At 46.4% G+C, this 18,178-nt stretch overlaps 1 protein-coding gene across 2 annotated transcripts in view; it reads left to right on the forward strand.

Annotated features, from left to right (window-relative positions):
• The window catches only part of Smcr8 (SMCR8-C9orf72 complex subunit), a 76,984-nt gene that overhangs the window by 34,384 nt on the left and 24,422 nt on the right, over positions 1-18,178 (forward strand). Inside the window, exon 1 of one of the 2 annotated variants that reach the window (XM_051167677.1) lies at positions 13,047-13,197. The exons of the other annotated variant lie outside the window; for it this stretch is intronic. Within the exon in view, the coding sequence (XP_051023634.1) occupies positions 13,178-13,197 (20 nt within the window). The 5' untranslated portion in view covers positions 13,047-13,177. Of the gene's footprint in view, positions 1-13,046; positions 13,198-18,178 lie in introns of those variants that run through there. 2 annotated transcript variants of the gene reach the window in all.

Here is an 18,178-nt window from a genome sequence, read left to right on the forward strand (position 1 = left end):
TTTAAAGACAGTTGTGAGCTGCCACATGGGTGCTGGGAATTGAACCTGGGTCCTTTGGAAGAGCAGACGGTGCTCTTAACCACTGAGCCAACTCTCCAGCCCTAGAATATAATTTTAAAAGATTTAAATAATAAAAATAAAAACACAACCCCACAAAGCTGGAGAGATTGCTCAGTGGTAAAGAGTACTAGCTGTTCTTCCAAAGGACCCAGGTTCAGTTCCCCGCATTTACAGGGCAGCTAACAACTGTCTTTGGCTCCAGCTCTAGGGGATCTGGCACCCTCACATACATGTGAGCAAAACACCAATGCATATAAAATAAAAATAAACATTTTTCTTTCTTTTGGGGGATGTGTTAAGACAGGGTTTCTCTGTGTAGCTTTGGCTGTTCTGGACTCAATTTGTAGCTGGCCTTGAACTCACATCGATTCGCCTGCCTATTCCTCCCGAGTGCTGGGATTAAAGGAGTGTGTCACCATGCCTGGCTTTTTTTGTTGTTTTGTTTTGTTTTTTTCCCAAAACAGAGTTTCTCTCTGTAATTCTGGCTGTCCTAGAACTCACTGTGGACCAGCCTAGCCTCTGCCTCCTGAGTGCTGGCATTAAACGTGTGTGCTGCCACCACCCGGCAATAAATCTTCAAAAAGAAGAAGAAGAGCTGAGATCCCAAGAATGGCACCCTCTCATTCTCACCACCATCAAGAAGCTGAGTGTCCAACGTTTTGATTCTTGGCATTTCGCACCCCCTCGTGATGCCCAAAAAACTCCAAAATGTATAAAATAGTGCCAGTGTTGTTGTGGGCTATTCACCAGAGAAGATGGCCCAGACATGGTTTAAGCCAATAGAAAATCTTTATTATTTGATAGGCAAGTGCAATCCCACTGTAGTCCTGAGCCTTTCTCTCTCTCTCTCTCTCTCTCTCTCTCTCTCTCTCTCTTTCTCTCTCTCTCTCTCATTTGGTTTTTCGAGACAGGGTTTCTCTGTGTAGCCTTGGCAGTCCTGAACTACCTTTGTAGACCAGTCTGGCCTCAACTCACAGCGATCCCCCGTCTCTGCCTCCTGAGTGCTGGGATTAAAGACGTGCACCACCACTGCCTGGCTGAGCCTTTCTCAGGGTGAGCTTTTAAACACAAAAACCATGCGTGAGGCCTATGTAACCCCTATTTCTGAACAGGAAACTCTTTTTTTTTTCCCCCTCCAGGAAACTCCATTTTTAAGGGAAAATGGCCTGGGCTGGAATTCCAGTTTCAAGAAGTCCACAAGAATGTGACTCGCAAAAAAAAAAAAAAAAAAAAAAAAAAAGAATGTGATTCGCCTCTGATAATGTTTAACTATCACCCTAGCAACAGACAGCCAATTAGGAGCGGCCAGGATACCTGGCCTGAGGAAAATAAGGTTGCTTAACTAGCAGCTTGTAAAGCCCCTAACTCCTGACCAGAGTCACATAGCCTCCTTGGGTACTGGCCAATCTCAACCGAGGCCACAGCAGAATCTCCCCTTTCTGGCCTTTAAAGGAGGAGGCCTGCACGTTCCTCTCAGGGTTGTCACCATTTGGTTTGAGTGTTCGACCCCAGCTTGTTGTAACAAAAAGAATCTTTACTTTTACATATGACTTCGGTCTCCTGGTGGTTTTAGAGGTCCTGGCGATCTGGGCATAACACACGTTCACTTAACAAGAACAGTTACCCAGACACATAACTATAGGCGCTAACAAGCAAGGTCAGTTCATTTGGAGACTTTCCCAGAGCTATATGGACTCGGATGGATTAGACCTTCGTTTTAGTTCGGGCAGGCGATGCTGTCTGTGTACTGAGTTTTACAGCCTGAATGGAACTTCCATCATGGAGTCAGTTGTGCTAAGGCCTGGGGCCCTATTACAGTCCCCCACTGGTCTTAGTGCGTGAGTAGTGGCTATTGCTCTTATTCAGATTATTTAACCCAGAAGGCGGAATAGCAGGTTCCAGAATAAAGGAATGGTTAGAGACCTCTGCCAACTGCTGGTCTCTGAGTCTGGGAAGCAGGAGGTCTTCCAAACAATCTCATAGCAGGGTAACGCCCCCCCCCCCATGTGGGGTACTGCAGGCCAAAGCAAAGCAAAGCAAAGCAAAGAGGCCTAGCCATCCTTTGCTGGACTCTAATCAGAGTTTTGTTAGGTTTTTGTTTTTTCAATGTTTTTACCTGGCCAGAACTCAGGTCTATATGCACAATGAAGTTTTCAATCTGTTAGCTTTTAAGAGATTTTGGCTATGAAAGCCAGACCATTGTGGGACACCATTACTAGCAGGGAGGCCAAACCAGGGAACCGGTTCCTGGAGGACCTTTTTTTTGAGCAGTTTCAGTCTGGATGAGGAACATTTCTCCCCACTCACTAAATGTATCTATTAAAACTAGCAAGAGTGGGGCTGGAGAGCCTGGCAACGCCTTATCTTAAACACAGGTGGTCACATCAATTACTGTGAAAAGTAAAAACCAAAAATACATGACAAATAGTGTTGTCAAAGCCTTTACTTAAGTATAATGGTTTCTGGCACGCCTTTAATCCCAGCACTTGGGAGGCAGAGGCAGGCGGATCGCTGTGAGTTCGAGGCCAGCCTGGTCTACAAAGTGAGTCTAGGACAGCCAAGGCTACACAGAGAAACCCTGTCTCGAAAAACCAAAAAACAAACAAACAAACAAACAAAAAACCAAGGATAATTGTTTCTCTTGGACATGTGTGTTGGATCATGACAGTTTGGCTATATCAAAAGGTAAGATTTCTTTCTGTCTTCATAATCATGTGAAAGATTGCTTGATGCACACCACTTTTTTGGCTTGATGCTTAATTATTAACAAAACTGTTTATTTTCTACCTCCCCTGTGGACTAAGGCTAGAATCCAGGGACACTCCACCTCCTCCTTCTGTGTAGAAATGTCAACGGTCAACAATCATTTCAATGCTCATGGCTATTTGGTTTTTCTCTTCTTTTTCTTTTTATTATTATTACTATTATTATTAATTTATTTTTTGTTTTTTTGCTGGCCTCGAACTCACAGCGATCTGCCTGCCTCTGCCTCCTGAGTGCTGGGATTAAAGGCCTGCGCCACAACACCCGGCCTCTCCTGGCTCAATTATTATCTGGGAGGCTAACTGCCTCCTTCTGCTAATTCAGGCTAGCTTCTAGCCTCCATACAATCTAACCTAAGTGTAGAATGTTTTCAGCCTCTGAGACTTACTGCTTAATGAGCTGACTCTTACTTGTCCTTTCTGGGCTCTGGGCTGCTGGTTCAACTCAGCTGTTCTGCCTCAAACTCTTCTCTCAGATGATTTATTCAATCTGGCTTCTCTCTTGGCTCAGAATTGCTCTGCTTGGCCTCAGACTAACTCAACAACCTGCTTTGATCTGCTGGCTTCTTCTCGTTTTCTGATTTGTTCCATATTCACCTGAGTTCTCTCTCTGCAACCCATCTCTCTGTTACTGTCTGGGTAAAAACTGCCTTCTTGGGGCTGGAGAGATGGCTCAGAGGTTAAGAGCACTGTCTTGTTCTTCCAGAGATCCTGAGTTCAATTCCCAGCAACCACATGGTGGCTCTGGTGCCCTCTTCTGGCGAGTAGATGTACATGCAGGCAGAACTTATATACATAGTAAATAAATCTTAAAACACAAAACTGCCGGCCAGGCATGGTGGCACACGCCTTTAATCCCAGCCCTTGGGCGGATCGCTGTGAGTTCGAGGCCAGCCTGGTCTACAAAGTGAGTCCGGGACAGCCAAGCCTACACAGAGAAACCCTGTTTCAAAAAAACAAAAACAAAAACAAACAAACAAACAAAACACAAAATTGCCTACTTACTCTGTAAAACTGCCTCTTCAATAGCTTCCCTTTTCTCTCTCTTCTTCTGAGAGTTGGGTGTATCCTATTCTGTCAAATCTTTTTTGATTTGTCACCTTTTCTGCCATTCAATTAGACATCATTTCCAAACATGGGTGCTTCCTTCTACGAACTAACTTTACCTTTGTTTGGGATTAAAGGCATGCACCTAAGCTTTTCTTTTTTTTTTTTTTTAAAGATTTATTTATTATTTATACAGTATTCTACCTGCATGTGCATTGGATCTCATTATAGATGGTTGTAAGCCACCATGTGGTTGCTGGGAATTGAACTCCAGACCTCTGGAAGAGCAGACGATGGTGCTCTTAACCTCTGAGCCATCTCTTCAGCCCCCACCTATGCTTTTCTTTACCTGATATTTGCTCTCTACCAGACTGGCCTTGACCTCAGATCTGTTTGTCTCTGTCTCCTGGAGTAAAGGCCTATTTGGTTTCATTTGTTTGTTTGTTTGGTTGGTTGGTTTTTTAAGACAGGTTTTCTCTGTGTAATGGGTCTGGCTGTCCTGGAACTTGCTTTGTAGTCCAGGCTGGCCTAGAACTCATGGAGATCCACCTGCCTCTGCCTCCCAAGTGCTGGGATTAAAGGCGTGGGCCACCACCACCCAGCAGTAAAGGCGTGTTTGTATTCCAGCCGGATCACATAGACCTAGAAAATCTTTGGATGTGATCTCCTGTCAGAATAGCCATGTTCTGAGTTAACACTCCTCTGTACCCTAGTGCTGGGATGAAAGGCATGCCCCACCACTGCCCAGCAAGGGAAACTTACTCTATTGAGCACGCAGCCTGAGGCAGATGGATTCCCTAGGTTGCTAACAAGTTGCTAGGTACATTGTTTGGAGAGGCTGTGTGTATGTGTATTGCACATTCAGGTAGGTGTTCTAGGCTGCCAAGTGCATTCTTAGAAGAAGGATGTTGGGGCTGAAGAGATGGCTCAGAGGTTAAGAGCACTGTCAGTTCTTCCAAAGGTCCTGAGTCCAATTCCCAGCAACCACATGGTGGCTCACAGCCATTTATAATGAGATCTGGTGCCTTCTTCTGGACTGCAGGCACACATGGGGGCAGAGTGCTGTATAAGTAATAAATAAAATAAAAAAATCTTAAAAAAAAAAAAAAGAAGAAGAAGGAGGAGGAAGAAGAGGATGTGCGCATAGGCCAAACTAGGTGGAGTCCCAGATAGCTAAATTAAAAGCTCCTTTGTCTCAATCTCCCTAAAAAACTTTTCTCCTTGATTCCTTATGATAGTAGAAGCAGAAGATAAGCCTTGTTGGTACTGCTTGTTCCAAGAATTTCCACCCTGGCGCTTGTAGGGCATGCTAAGAAATATCTACCTGAGCACCGGGCATGATAGTGCACGCCCGTAATCCCAGCACTCGGGAGTCTACCCACCCCTCAGGTCCCCAATGGGAAACCAAAGTCTGATCCCACCAAGGTACACCTGGGGAACCACTCAGCAGGCCTGCTTACAGAGCAATTGGTCAGGGATTACAGGAGCAGAGTCGGTGGCCCTAAAGCAGTCATACTGGAAGGTCTGTATCCTGAGGGATGATGGTTGACAGATGGCATCATAACTGGAACTCCCCTCTCTGGGTTCTTACAGGCCTGTACACTCTAGGCCCTCCTCCCAGGCCCCACGGGCAGAATTGCATACAACTTGTAGGGCGGGTGGCTGAATACTCAGGGGAGGGTTTTTGTGTTTTTGTTTTTTAATTTGTTTACACTTTTATTGAATGTCTATGATTTACAAATTATGCACCAAAATCCCTCTCCTCCCCCCTGTAATATAAAACAAATAAACAAAAAATCTTGTCACAGAAGCTGTAGTGTATCATGCAGTATAGCCTTTTGTCCACATATGTTTACTTTCAAATGTTCATTGCTACGAGTCACGGGTCTGCTTGGAGGCCAACACTATCGTTACCAGATCCTCACTGGGACGCTGTCAGATATCCCGTTGTTGCTGTGTCAAGGAGATTCTTTTTTTCTTTTTTTTCTTTTTTTTTCTTTTTTCTTTTTGGTTTTTCGAGACAGGGTTTCTCTGTGTAGCCTTGGCCATCCCGGACTCACTTTGTAGACCAGGCTGGCCTCGAACTCACAGCGATCCGCCTGCCTCTGCCTCCCGAGTGCTGGGATTAAAGGCGTGCGCCACCACGCCCGGCTTGTCAAGGAGATTCTTAATCTTTGGATCTGCAGGTCCGGCCCCTTCATGTGTTCCAGCAGGTCATACATGGGGTAGATGTTGGAGTGAGGTTCACTCGGAGCCCTGGATCAGGGCCCGCTCCCCTGTCCTCAGGGCTCACCCGCTCCTCGGGGGAGGGTTTTATGACTTCCCCCACACCCTGCTTTATGGATGATCGATTTCAAGCAGGCCCAGATACACTCCTGAAGATGCTAGCAGCTGGGCTCAGAGCTCAGTCTGTACAACATTGCTTCATGGTGAATCGGAGGAGCCCAGGGCTAAGTAGGACAGAGCTAATGTCTCTTATTCTATCCCTAAAACTGTTCCATCTCCTGAGACCTCATTAGAGAACATGAAAGCTCATCTTAGTTGTCGACTTGACTACATCCGAAACTAACTGGGACCCAAGTTGTGAGGCACTCTTGTGAGAGGCTTTTCTTCTCACCTGGCCCCCCACCCTCACCCCCACCCCACCCCACCCCACCCCCTCGTGAGAGGTTTTTCTTAACCAGGTTGTTTGAAGTAGGAAGACTCACCCTAAATCAGGGCCACACCTTCCCATGGCAACCCAGATAAAAGAAAACGGAAAAAGAAGGTTTGCTTTTCTGCCTGCTTGCTCCTACTCTTGATGGCAAGCTCAGCTGTCCTGTTGCCAGGGCTAGTGCCAAATCCAACTTCTTTAGGATTCCAATGTAGACTTGAAGGGACCCGATGCCCCAGTGACCCCATTTGCTTGACTAGACCAACTCTATGACAGGCTTCAGGCTTCACTCTGTCTAACTAGGCCAAGTTTCTAACAATCCCCCCCACCCCGCCCCCCGCACCGGCCAAAAACCCCACAAGTTATGGACAGCTAATCAGCTTATAGAACAAAATGACAGATACCATGTTTTTATTACTTCATGGCCTTGGTAAAGAACACAGCTGGCCCCATCCAATCAAATTAAAGGCCAACTCCTGAGTAAGAGCCAAAACTTCAGTGACTCAAAAGTCCTCAATAACCAAACAAACAGCCAGTCCTGAATCCCCTCGTATACTCTGACTCAGTTCTGTTCACAGATCCCTCCAAGTGTCTATAAATTGAGCCTGCGTGCTCATTTCAGGGTTGCCCTCCAGAGGAGCGAGGTGATCCTAGCTTGCTAGAATAAAACCACTCTTTGATTTTTGCATACTTCAGTAGATGACCCGAACCCTAACAGATGGAAACCAGCAGCTCTCTAGGAATCCTCCAGAACTCCAACACCAGGTGGGGCCTGCTGAGACAGCCAGCCTCATGATCTGAACTGCCAGATTGCTGGCTATACTGTGAGAGAGACACTGTTGGACAACCCAGACTGTGTCCAGCAAGCTAGTCCAATAAAGTATACACACACACCCCATGCACATATACATGGAAGCCATATATGTGTATATGTCATATATATCTCATATATATGTGAGAGAGAATTGATTTTATATATATATATATGGAAGTCCAGAGGGACTGAATTTGTGAAGCTGAGACATCTATTCCAACACACACACACACACACACACACACACACACACACCTCTGTTTAGTTTCAGGACAAAGAAGCAGCTCTGGGCTTAACTGACATATTTTTCTGTTTTTAGTTCTTTTTCAGGGCATGGATTGAATGTAGGACCTTGTGATCTCATGACCTCCTGAGTTTAGGCACATGTTCCATTTCTGAAATATGTCCCTAGTCCTTTTATTTTTTTGTGGAGTGGGGGGTGGTGGGAGAGTGGGTGGTGGGGTTTGAGACAGGGTTTCTCTGTGTAGCCTTGGCTGTCCTGGGCTCACTTTGTAGACCAGGCTAGCCTTGAACTCACAGATATTCCCCTGGCTCTGCCTCCCCGAGTGCTGGGATTAAAGGCATGTGCCACCATGCCTAGCTCCCAGTCATTTTTTTATTATTTATTTATTTATTATTTATACAGTATTCTGCCTTCATGTGGGCCTGCCCACCACAAGAAGGCACCAGATCTCCTTATAGATGGCCATAACCCACATGGTGGTTGCTGGGAATTGAACTCGGAACCTTTGGAAGAGCAGATGGCGCTCTTAACCTCTGAGCCACCTCTCCAGCCCCCCAGTCATTTTTTAAAAGGTTTATTTCATTATTATTATGTATACAGTGCTCTGCCTGCATGCACACCTACAGAAGAGGGCACCAGATCACATTATAGATGGTTGTGAGCCACCATGTGGGTGCTAGAAATTGAACTCAGGACCTCTGGAAGAGCAGACAGTGCTCTTAACCGCTGAGCCATCTCTCCAGCCCTCCTAGTTATTTTTTTCTGTTTTAAATTTCACCCATTTCAGCCTGGGGCTGCTGGTGTATGTCTTTAATCCCAGCACTCAGGAGCCTCTGTGTGCTGGTCTTCAGAGCAAGTTCCAGGACAGTCAATGCTACACAGAGAAACCCTGTATCAAAAAGCAGAAACAAACAAACAAACACCCATTTCTCTCCCTGTTTGCTGAGAGCTCACAGCACTTCTTTAGCCTCGCAGTGAGCAGAGGCCATAGGCATCAGCTCTCACACCTGGAGACTTTCAGTGGTTTTTGTCTTTCTTTTTTTTTGGGGGGGGGCGTAAGTCCAATCAGGGTTTCTCTGTGTAGCCCTGGAACTTGTTCTGTAGACCAGGCTGGCCTTGAACTCACAGAGATCTGCCTGCCTCTGCCTCCCAAGTGCTGGGATCCATGGCGTGCGCTACCATTGCCTGGCTCTTTCTTTCTTTCTTTCTTTCTTTCTTTCTTTCTTTCTTTCATGATTTCTTTAATTTTATATTATGCCCATTGGTGTGAGGTTGTCAGGTCCCTGAAACTGGAGTTCAGACAATTGTGAGCTGCCACGTGAGTGCTGGGAATTGAACTCAGGTCCTCTGGAAGAACAACCAGTCCTCTTAACCACTGAGCCATCTTTCCAGCCCCCTTCTGCTTTCTTTTAATTCATGTCATTTCTAATCTCATTGAATTTGAAATTATTCTCTCTCTCTCTCCCTCTCTCTCTCTCTCTCTCTCTCTCTCTCTCTCTCTCTCTCTCTCTCTCTCTCTCTCTCTCTCTCCTCCGTTTTTCCAGACAGAGTTTCTCTGAATAACAGCCTTGGCGGTCCTAGACTCACTTTGTAGGGCAGGCTGGCCTTGAACTCACAGCGATCCGCCTGCCTCTGCTTCCCAAGTGCTAGGGTTACAGGTGTGCGCCACCACTGCCCTGCTGAAACTATTCTCTTTTAAACCTTTAGTGCCATAAACTTTCCTCTTTCCACTGTTTTAGCTACATCTAAAAGTTCTGTTTCTTGGGGACCTGGATGAAATAGCTCAGTAGTTAAGAGCACTTGCTGGTCTTCCAGAGGACCCAGTTTCGATTCCCAGTTTCCACATGGCAGCTCACACTCATGTGTAACCCCAGACTCAGATCATCTGATGCCTTCTTCAGGAAACCCTAGGCATCTGGCACACAGTTGGTCAATAGACATCCATGCAGGTGAGACAGCCATACACATAAATATTTAAACTGGGTGTGGGTGGCGCACATCTTTAATCCCAGCACTCAGGAAGCAGAGGCAGGCGGATCGCTGTGAGTTCGAGGCCAGCCTGGTCTACAAAGCAAGTCTAGGACAGCCAAGGCTATACAAAGAAACCCTCTCTTGAACACCCCCCCCCACCACAAAAAAAGATTTAAAAAGAAAAGAGTTCAGTATCTTAATAAATATGTATGCTTTTACATTTTCTTTCACATGCTAGGACTAAAACTCAGGGCCCCCGCCAGGCGTGGTGGCGCACGCCTTGAATCCTAGCACTCAGGAGGCAGAGGCAGGCGGATTACTGTGAGTTCGAGACCAGCCTGGTGTAAAAAGTGAGTCTAGGACAGCCAAGGCTACACAAAGCAACCCTGTCTCAAAAAAAAACAAAATAAAACTGAATCCTTTGGCAGGGGAATTTTATGCCTTTTTGCTATTGGCAGATGGGCATAGAAGTCTGTGCGCTCCACTTGTCCAGCACTGACCCCTAGAGGAACTCTTTGTTACTACTTGGTACAAATGGAAGGCCAGGCTTCCACTGACATCGCCTTGGCTGGGAAGGGAAACAGTATCTAGGTGCTGCTCCCCAATGGGCTCCTTCCACACATGAGAAGTGGTCTTGTTGCCAGTAAGGAATGCTCCTGACTCTCTCCTTGGCTTCTGCTTACAACACACTGCTGAGAGAAGAGGGAGGAGTGACTTAAGTGGGGATGGAAGCCGGTGCGTTCGCTGATCCCATCGGGCAAGAGCCGTTTTACTGCCCACTGGGAATGGACGGTCCAGCCCAACATGTGTCCTTCCCTAAGACAATACCAGTGTAAGAGGGAGTGGCGGCATGGGTGGCACTCTAGGCTTCCTCCTAGGCAAGCAGGGTGTAGGGCTGAAGGCTTTTTTCTGAGGCTTTGGAAAGAGTTGAACTGTCTGTGTCTGAAAGTTGTTTTTCTTTCTAAGCTGCTGCTTTCCTGGTCCTTTGCTAGAGAGAAGAGGCTTTTCCTAAAGTATCTAGTTTCCTCCAGCATCTAGGCCGGGATACATAAAGCCGCCCGGTTACTCCTTGAGGCCTCAGGTCTTAGCTGATCTATTTTCTCCCTACCTTTCAGTCGTCCAGTGGTGTTCAGGTGTGACTCATACATAATGAGAGAACCAGAAAAAAACTGGATTTAATCTGTCTTCTAGGAAATCAAAGTCCCCTCTCTTGTTTCTGCAGAAGAGGGTGATATGCTGCTAACCCGTAGGGGTCTGTTTGTATAATATCCTGGCTGGAACATTCAAGTTCTTTTTTTAAAAAATATTTTTATTTAATTTTAATTTATGTGCATTGGTGTGAGGGTGTCAGATCTTGGAGTTACAGACAATTGTGAGCTGCCATGTGGGTGCTGGGAATTGAACCCGGTCCTTTGAAGAGCAGTCAGTGCCCTTAACCACTGAGCCATCTCTCCAGCCCCGCATTCAAGTTCTTATACCTGCACTTGATGAATCTAATTTAAATGGGCTGCAAAGTACATTGGAATTTATTGTCTTGCTTCTAGAATGATCACTAAGCAGGAAAGAAATGGGAGTTCACTAAGGTGGTTGTAGATTTGGTAGGCTGGAAGGATTCGGGATTGCCCTGAACTGGCAAACAGGAGTACAGAGCGTTCAGGAGGGCACATAAACTTCTGTGGCTATGCCAAAGAAAAAGATACAGAACATAGCTGAAAATGTAGCTAACACATATGAAAAGAAAACCGTAGTGAGAATTTTGTAATTTATTTTTGAGACAGGGTTTCTCTGTGTAGCCTTGGCTGTCCTGGACTCACTTTGTAGACCAGGCTGGCCTCGAACTCAGAGTGACCCACCAGCCTCTGCCTCCTGAGTGCTGGGATTAAAGATGTGCACCACCACGCCTGTGAATTTTGTAATTGGTGTGCACCGCCAGGCCCAGTGAATTTTGTAATTTTTATTCCTTTAAAAAACACAAAAGTAAGCCGGGCGTGGTGGCGCACGCCTTTAATCCCAGCACTCGGGAGGCAGAGGCAGGCGGATCGCTGTGAGTTCGAGGCCAGCCTGGTCTACAAAGCGAGTCCAGGACAGCCAAGACTACACAGAGAAACCCTGTCTCAAAAAAAAAAAAAAAAAAAAAAAAACACAAAAATAGTCCCTGGCTGTCCTGAAACTCGCTATGTAGATCAGGGTAGTCTAGAAACTCACAGTGATTCACCGGCCTCTTTAGACTCCTCCTATGTTAATTTTATCAGCCTTTAAAAATTTTTTTCCTGGGGCTGGAGAGATGGCTCAGAGGTTAAGAGCACTGACTGCTCTTCCAAAGGTCATGAGTTCAATTCCCAGCAACCACATGGTGGCTTGCAACCATCTATAATGAGATTTGTATACACAATAAATAAATACATCTTTAAAAAAAATTTTTTTTTCCTCTCTGTGGCCATAATAGTTTGTTATTGTCTAGATCTGTACTTTTTACACTTAGGTCAGTGCTCTGTCTAGAATTCTTTTGCATGAGGTAGAAGTCTTGCTAAGCATGGTGGTATGAACCTTGTGACCGACTCCTGCATTTAGGAGGGTGAAGCAGGAGCATCAGGACAGCCGAGGCTACCAATGTAGTGAGACAGTCTGAAAAAGAAAGTTGTGGCTGGGCGTGGTGGCGCACGCCTTTAATCCCAGCGCTCGGGAGGCAGAGGCTGGCGGATCGCTGAGGTCGAGGCCAGCCTGGTCTACAAAGAGAACTCAGGACAGGCAAGGCTACACAGAGAAACCCTGTCTCAAACACACACACACATACACACACACACACACACACACACACACACAAAACCCCAAAACAAAAGAGCCCCCCCAAAAAACCCAAAAAACAAAAGAAAGAAAAAGAAAGTTGTATTCCCAGCCTCCAGTTGTTAGACCTAGGATAGTTAGTGGAACAGTATGTTCCTAGTTGTGTTAACCGTGGCTACTTATTGGGAGGAAAAGTGACTTTTGTGTAGGTCTATTTCTAACCTCTTTAAAAAAAAAAATACACACACAAACTAAACTGATAACAGTCCCCCAATCTTTTGATTTTGTTTTTCAAAACAGTATTTCCCTATATAGCCCTGACTGTCCCGGACTCGCTTTGTAGCCGACGCTGGCCTCGAAGTCACAGCGAACCACCCCGCCTTTACTTCCCTGAGTGCTGGCATTACATAGTGCGCCACAGCGCTGGCCTCTGTCCCCTAATCCTCGTACCAACGTCACATCGCTCTTTATAACAGTCTTGACAGCTGTAGTATTTAGTTTTGCTTTTTGAGACAATGTCCTGTAGCCTACCCGGAAAGTGACCTTCAGTTCCTGAGCCTCCTCCACTTCCCAAGTCCTGGGATAACAGCAGTAAGCCATCACTCTAGCTTTGCAGCGTTAATTTAGTTTTCCTGAATACCAACGGAATCCAAAATCACTACTCCAGAATTTCCTTCCGGAATATTTAAGGGAAAGGACTTAAGCAGGCTGGTCTCGTAGTTAAACCATCGCCTGGTGGGCGGTGCATCTCCAAAGCGCATGTGTTTTTCCAAGCGTTGTGATTGGACAGAGCCAAGCTGTTCTACATCAATTCCGAGGCGTGAGGATGAAGTTGATTGACCATGGTCTCTCCGTCCACTAGGTAAAAAGCTAGAGTAGGAACCTTTTGGCGTGGACAAATGAGCAGGATAGTGCCCTGTCTAGAGCATCCGCGGTGCATCCGATTCGATCGATCCGAGTCAGGAGCACCCTGGGTGGAGGCCGTGGGCCCTGCTGACTTCCGGTTCCCCTAGGCGCCCCACTTTGAAGGAGGCTGGGTTCAGGCTTGGGAACTGGAATGCTGCCGGGTGTGCTCATCGCTGAGGTCGCCTGTTCTGCGTGTGCGCGAGTCGGGGCCTGCGAGTGGCACCCGCGCCTGGAGCGTGCTAGGTCGCGCGAGCACAGCTACTGCGGTTTGGCGGGACCCGGCGCCGGTGACACCCCACCAGGGAAAATTAGCACTAGAAAAAAAGATGTGGGTTTTTCGGAAGGGCGGGCAAGATGCTCATTCCGGAACACCCGTGGGAATAGCTTTTTAAAATTAGACACTCTTCCAGTCCTGGCTGTGCCGTTTAACGGGTGCATCTTTGGCCGGATGTCTTAAACATTCAGCGACCGTTTCTTCAGTTAAAACTTTAGGTATGTGGCAATAATGAAGTGTAAATGAGATTTCGCTTGCAAGGGCTTGCTTGGCCAGTAGCTGCACGTAGCAGGTACTCAACACACGGCACACATGAAATTCTCTTTACTTCATAAGTCTTCAGTTATAGTAACTTGAGAGTTGATACACCTTTTCACACGAACACGACCTTGCACTCTCAGGTGGGTATCTGATTTTGTTATTTTTTTTTTTTAATCTTTGTGCGATGTTATATTAAATGTCTTTACAGGGCGACATCCAGCCTCCAGATGCAGTTGGCAAAACCCTGTAGGCATGGCTGGGGCCTGGCACGTGGCTCACACGGTCAGGTGGAGGCTTCTTAGGGCTGATCTTACCACTTGGGTCCCAGGGCAGCATGGCTTTTACTTCAGTGCCCAGCACAGACCCTCAGAGCAACACACGGTGCAGGCAATGCCAGTATAATAGTTTAGCAGGGTTTCCACTGTGGGGTATCTACAAATGTCTTGGACTTGGCCGGCTGTCCTCAGAGCTTCCCATGTGCCACAGCCCGGAAGCCCTTGGCTTCACTCTCCATAATGAACCGTAGCTCACCATAGCGGGCCCTTGGAACAGCAGGCGGTGCTAGAGGTCAGTAACCTAGCGATTTCAGGTAGTTACTGTTGTGCCTCAAGTGTAGGCACACTTGCTACTTTTAGTGGAATTGCCTGTAAGGGCTTTCCAATCGTTTAAGGCTGTGGGGGCAGAGGAAAGCTCTAGAGACGTGGCAGGTGACAAGGGGAGCCAGCCCTTAGTGAGACAGTTTAAAATTTATTTGTTTATTATGTATACAGTGCTCTGCCTGCATGTACACCTGTAGGTCAGAAGAGGGCATCAGATCACACTACAGATGGTTGTGAGCCACCATGAGGTTGCTGGGAATGGAACTCAGGACCTTTGGAAGAGCAGACAGCACCCTTAGCCACTGAGCCATCTCTCCAGCCCAGTGAGACAGTTTAAATTAGTCATCAGATCTGCTTGTTTTAGAAGCACTGGGAGGAGACCCCACAGCACCCACTGTGGCTGTTGCAGATGCCCATCTTCCTCTTTACTGCAGTAGAGCCAGTGGTATTGCCACATTTCAGAAGAGTCATGGGAGCTAAGCTGCAGCAACTTAATGATGGGCAGGCTTTTCGATACATGCCTTTGAGTTGGTCATTGTAAATGGAACTATACTGAAAGATTGTTACACGTGTGTATCTCAGTGCTGGCAGGGGCTTAGTATGGAGGCTCAGATTCATCCTCACACCCCAGCACCAGGCACTTGGGGATGCCTGGAGTTCCAACTACTCCAAGGCAGGAGGTCACAAGGCTAGGACCTGGAGGCCAGACCCCTGGTAGAATTACTTTTTCTGGAGATACAAAAATGCCTATTCCAGACGGAGAGTAGTGAGAGACTAAAAGGAGTGATTTTATCCAAGTCCAGTTTGATAAGCCAGTGAGTTTATCAGGGTGACTTCCCAGAGCCTGGGTGATGGATTAGTCACAGGAAACAGCAGCAATTCCAAGGCAGCTGTACACTGACATGCCCATCCCAGAATGCGAGAAAGATTATCGGCCTCTCTCCAACTCGCAGGCAGCTCTACACTACTGAGCAGTCTCGGCTTTACTCATAGCTTTCAGGATTGGCACTGGGGAGTCTTGAATGTTTTATTTATGAACTTTCAGACTTAGAAGTTTCCTATTTCCTGAGCTCAGTGACCCCCTTCTCACTTGTTTAGTTTTTCCTTTCCAACATTCAGAGTTCGTTTGGGATCATTTATTTTTATTCTAGTACATTGATTAATAGCCATTTCTTTTTCTTTTTCTTTTTCTTTTTTTTTTTTTGAGACAGGGTTTCTCTGTGTAGCCTTGGCTGTCCTGGACTCGCTTTGTAGACCAGGCTGGCCTCGAACTCACAGTGATCCGCCTGCCTCTGCCTTTCCCAATACTGGGATTAAAGGCGTGCGCCACCATGCCTGGCTTCTTTCTTTTTTTTTTTTTTTTTTTAAGGATTTATTTATTATTATGTATACAGTGCTCTGCCTGCATGTACCAGAGGAGGGCATCAGATCACATTAGAGATGGTTGTAAGCCACCATGTGGTTGCTGGGATTTGAACTCATGACCTATGGAAGAACAGTCAGTGCTCTTAACCTCTGAGCCATCTCTCCAGCCCCCCTTTCTTTCTTTCTTTTTTCTTTCTTCTTCTTTTTTTTACTTTTCTTGAGACAGGGTTTCTCTGTGTAGCCTTGGCTGTCCTGGACTCGCTTTAAGAGCCCTGTCCTACTGTGCCCTTCCACTCTGAGGTACTGCCTTACCTGAGGCCCAGAAACATTGAACCAGCCTGCTGAGGGCTGGACCCTCTGAAACCACGAACCTAGATAAATCCTGTCCCAGGCTAGTCTCTCAGGTATTTTGTCCAGTGATGAAAACATTGCTTCTTGAGGAGCTGTCAGCTCTTTAACTGCAGCCCCGAGCTCTCTTAGCTGCCTACAGGCAGCTGGACACTCTTTCCACATTGTGGCTGGTCAGTCTCCAATGCCAGCAATTGTTTGTTTTTGGTTTTTTTTCGAGACAGGGTCTCTCTGTGTAGCCTTGACTGTCCTGGACTCGCTTTGTAGATCCGCCTGCCTCTGCTTTCCTAGTGCTGGGATTAAAGGTATGTGCCACCACGCCCGGCTGTAAGACATTTTCTCTACCTCCCAGTGCACCTGAGTCTCCCTTTCCTTCCTGGGGGAAATGTTTTAACTTGGAGGGAAATGTCGTACAACAACATTGGAAATCCCAGCTTTTGCCTATGTCACGGTGTGCATTGTCATAGTCGCATCTGGATTAAAGGCCAACAGCTGAGCCTGTAACAGCAGTTCCAGGGAACCCAGTGTTTAGTGTTTAAGCTCTTTGTATGTTTTAGACACTAATCTTCTGTCAGATGTTAGCTGGCAAAGACTTTCTCCCATTCTGTAGGCTCTTTTCACACCATTAGCAATTTTCTTTGTAGAGCAGAGAGGCCTTTGAAATTTTCAGGTCGCACTTGCTGCTTGTTGTCTTATTGCCTGTATGCCTAGAATCCTAGTCAGAAAGTCCTTATGTGTGCCTGTTTCTTGAAATGTACACCCAACTTTAAATTGAGACTCAAGGCAATCTTTTTTTGTTTTGTTTTGTTTTTTTTTCGAGACAGGGTTTCTCTTGTAGTCCTGGCTGTCCTGGACTTGCTTTGTAGACCAGGCTGGCCTCAAACTCACAGAGATCCACCTGCCTCTGCAAGGCAATCTTTTAATTGTAACCCCTTGTAAAATCAAAAAGCAAATTACATACTTCCAACATACAAGGGCACAGAAAATAGTGTTACCATTCCAAAAGGGAGGAATAGGGGCACAATGAGGAAGTTCTGGGCCATAGTAAGATGGAAACCTAATAGGGCAAACTCCAAATTCTATAGTTCCATATCTGATGTCAAAGGGCTCAGAGAATGTTCCAGTTAGTGTTCTGTTGCTGTGAAGAGGCACCATGACCACAGCAACTTTTATTTGTTTGCTTGTTTGTTTGTTTTGTTCTATTTTATTTTTCGAGACAGGGTTTCTCTGTGTATAGCACTGGACTCATTTTGTAGACAGGCTGGCCTTTAACTCACAGAGATCCGCCTGCCTCTGCCTCCTGAGTGCTTGGATTACAGGTGTGTGCCACCATGCCCAGCTCACTGCAAATTCTATAAAAGAAAGCATTTAATTGTGTTCGGCTTACAGTTTCAGAGACTTAGTCCATTGTCACCATGGCGGGGAGCATGGTGGCGTGCAGGCTGGAGAAGTAGTCGAGAGTTCTACATCCGGGTCTTCAAGCAGCAACAAGAGAGAGACTCTGGGCTTGGAATGGGCTTTTTGAAACTTCAAATCCCCAGTGACTTCCTGCAACAAGGCCACACCTCCTAATCCTTACAAACAAGTACCACTTCTGTGGTGACCAAGTATTCAAATCTGTGAGCCTATGAGGGAATTCTCATGCAAAGGACCCCATTCCACTCCCTGGCTCCTATAGGCTTGTAGCCATATCATAAGGCAAATGCATTTAGTCCAATTTCAAAAGTCCACATAGTCTTTCACAGTCCCAACACTAGTTAAAAGCCCAAAGTCTCTTTTGAGACTACTGGCAGTCTCTTAACTGTAACCCTTGCAAAATCAAAATCAAAAAGCATATCACATACTTCTAGCATACAGTGGCACAGAGTACACACTACTATTCTGAAAGGTGGGGAAAGGGAGCAGCATAGTGAGGAAATACTGGATGGAAGCAAGACCAAAAACCAGCAGGGCGTCTCCATGTCTGATGTCAAAGTGCTCTTCATATCTCCTGCTCCTTTCAGCTTTGTTGACTGCAACACACTTCTTCCTCCTGGGCTGGCTCTGCTCCCTGTTAGCAGCTCTCCTTAGCAGATATCTCACAGCTCTGG

The sequence above is a fragment of the Acomys russatus genome, chromosome 25 (genome assembly GCF_903995435.1).
Source record: "Acomys russatus chromosome 25, mAcoRus1.1, whole genome shotgun sequence".
Taxonomy (NCBI): domain Eukaryota; kingdom Metazoa; phylum Chordata; class Mammalia; order Rodentia; family Muridae; genus Acomys; species Acomys russatus.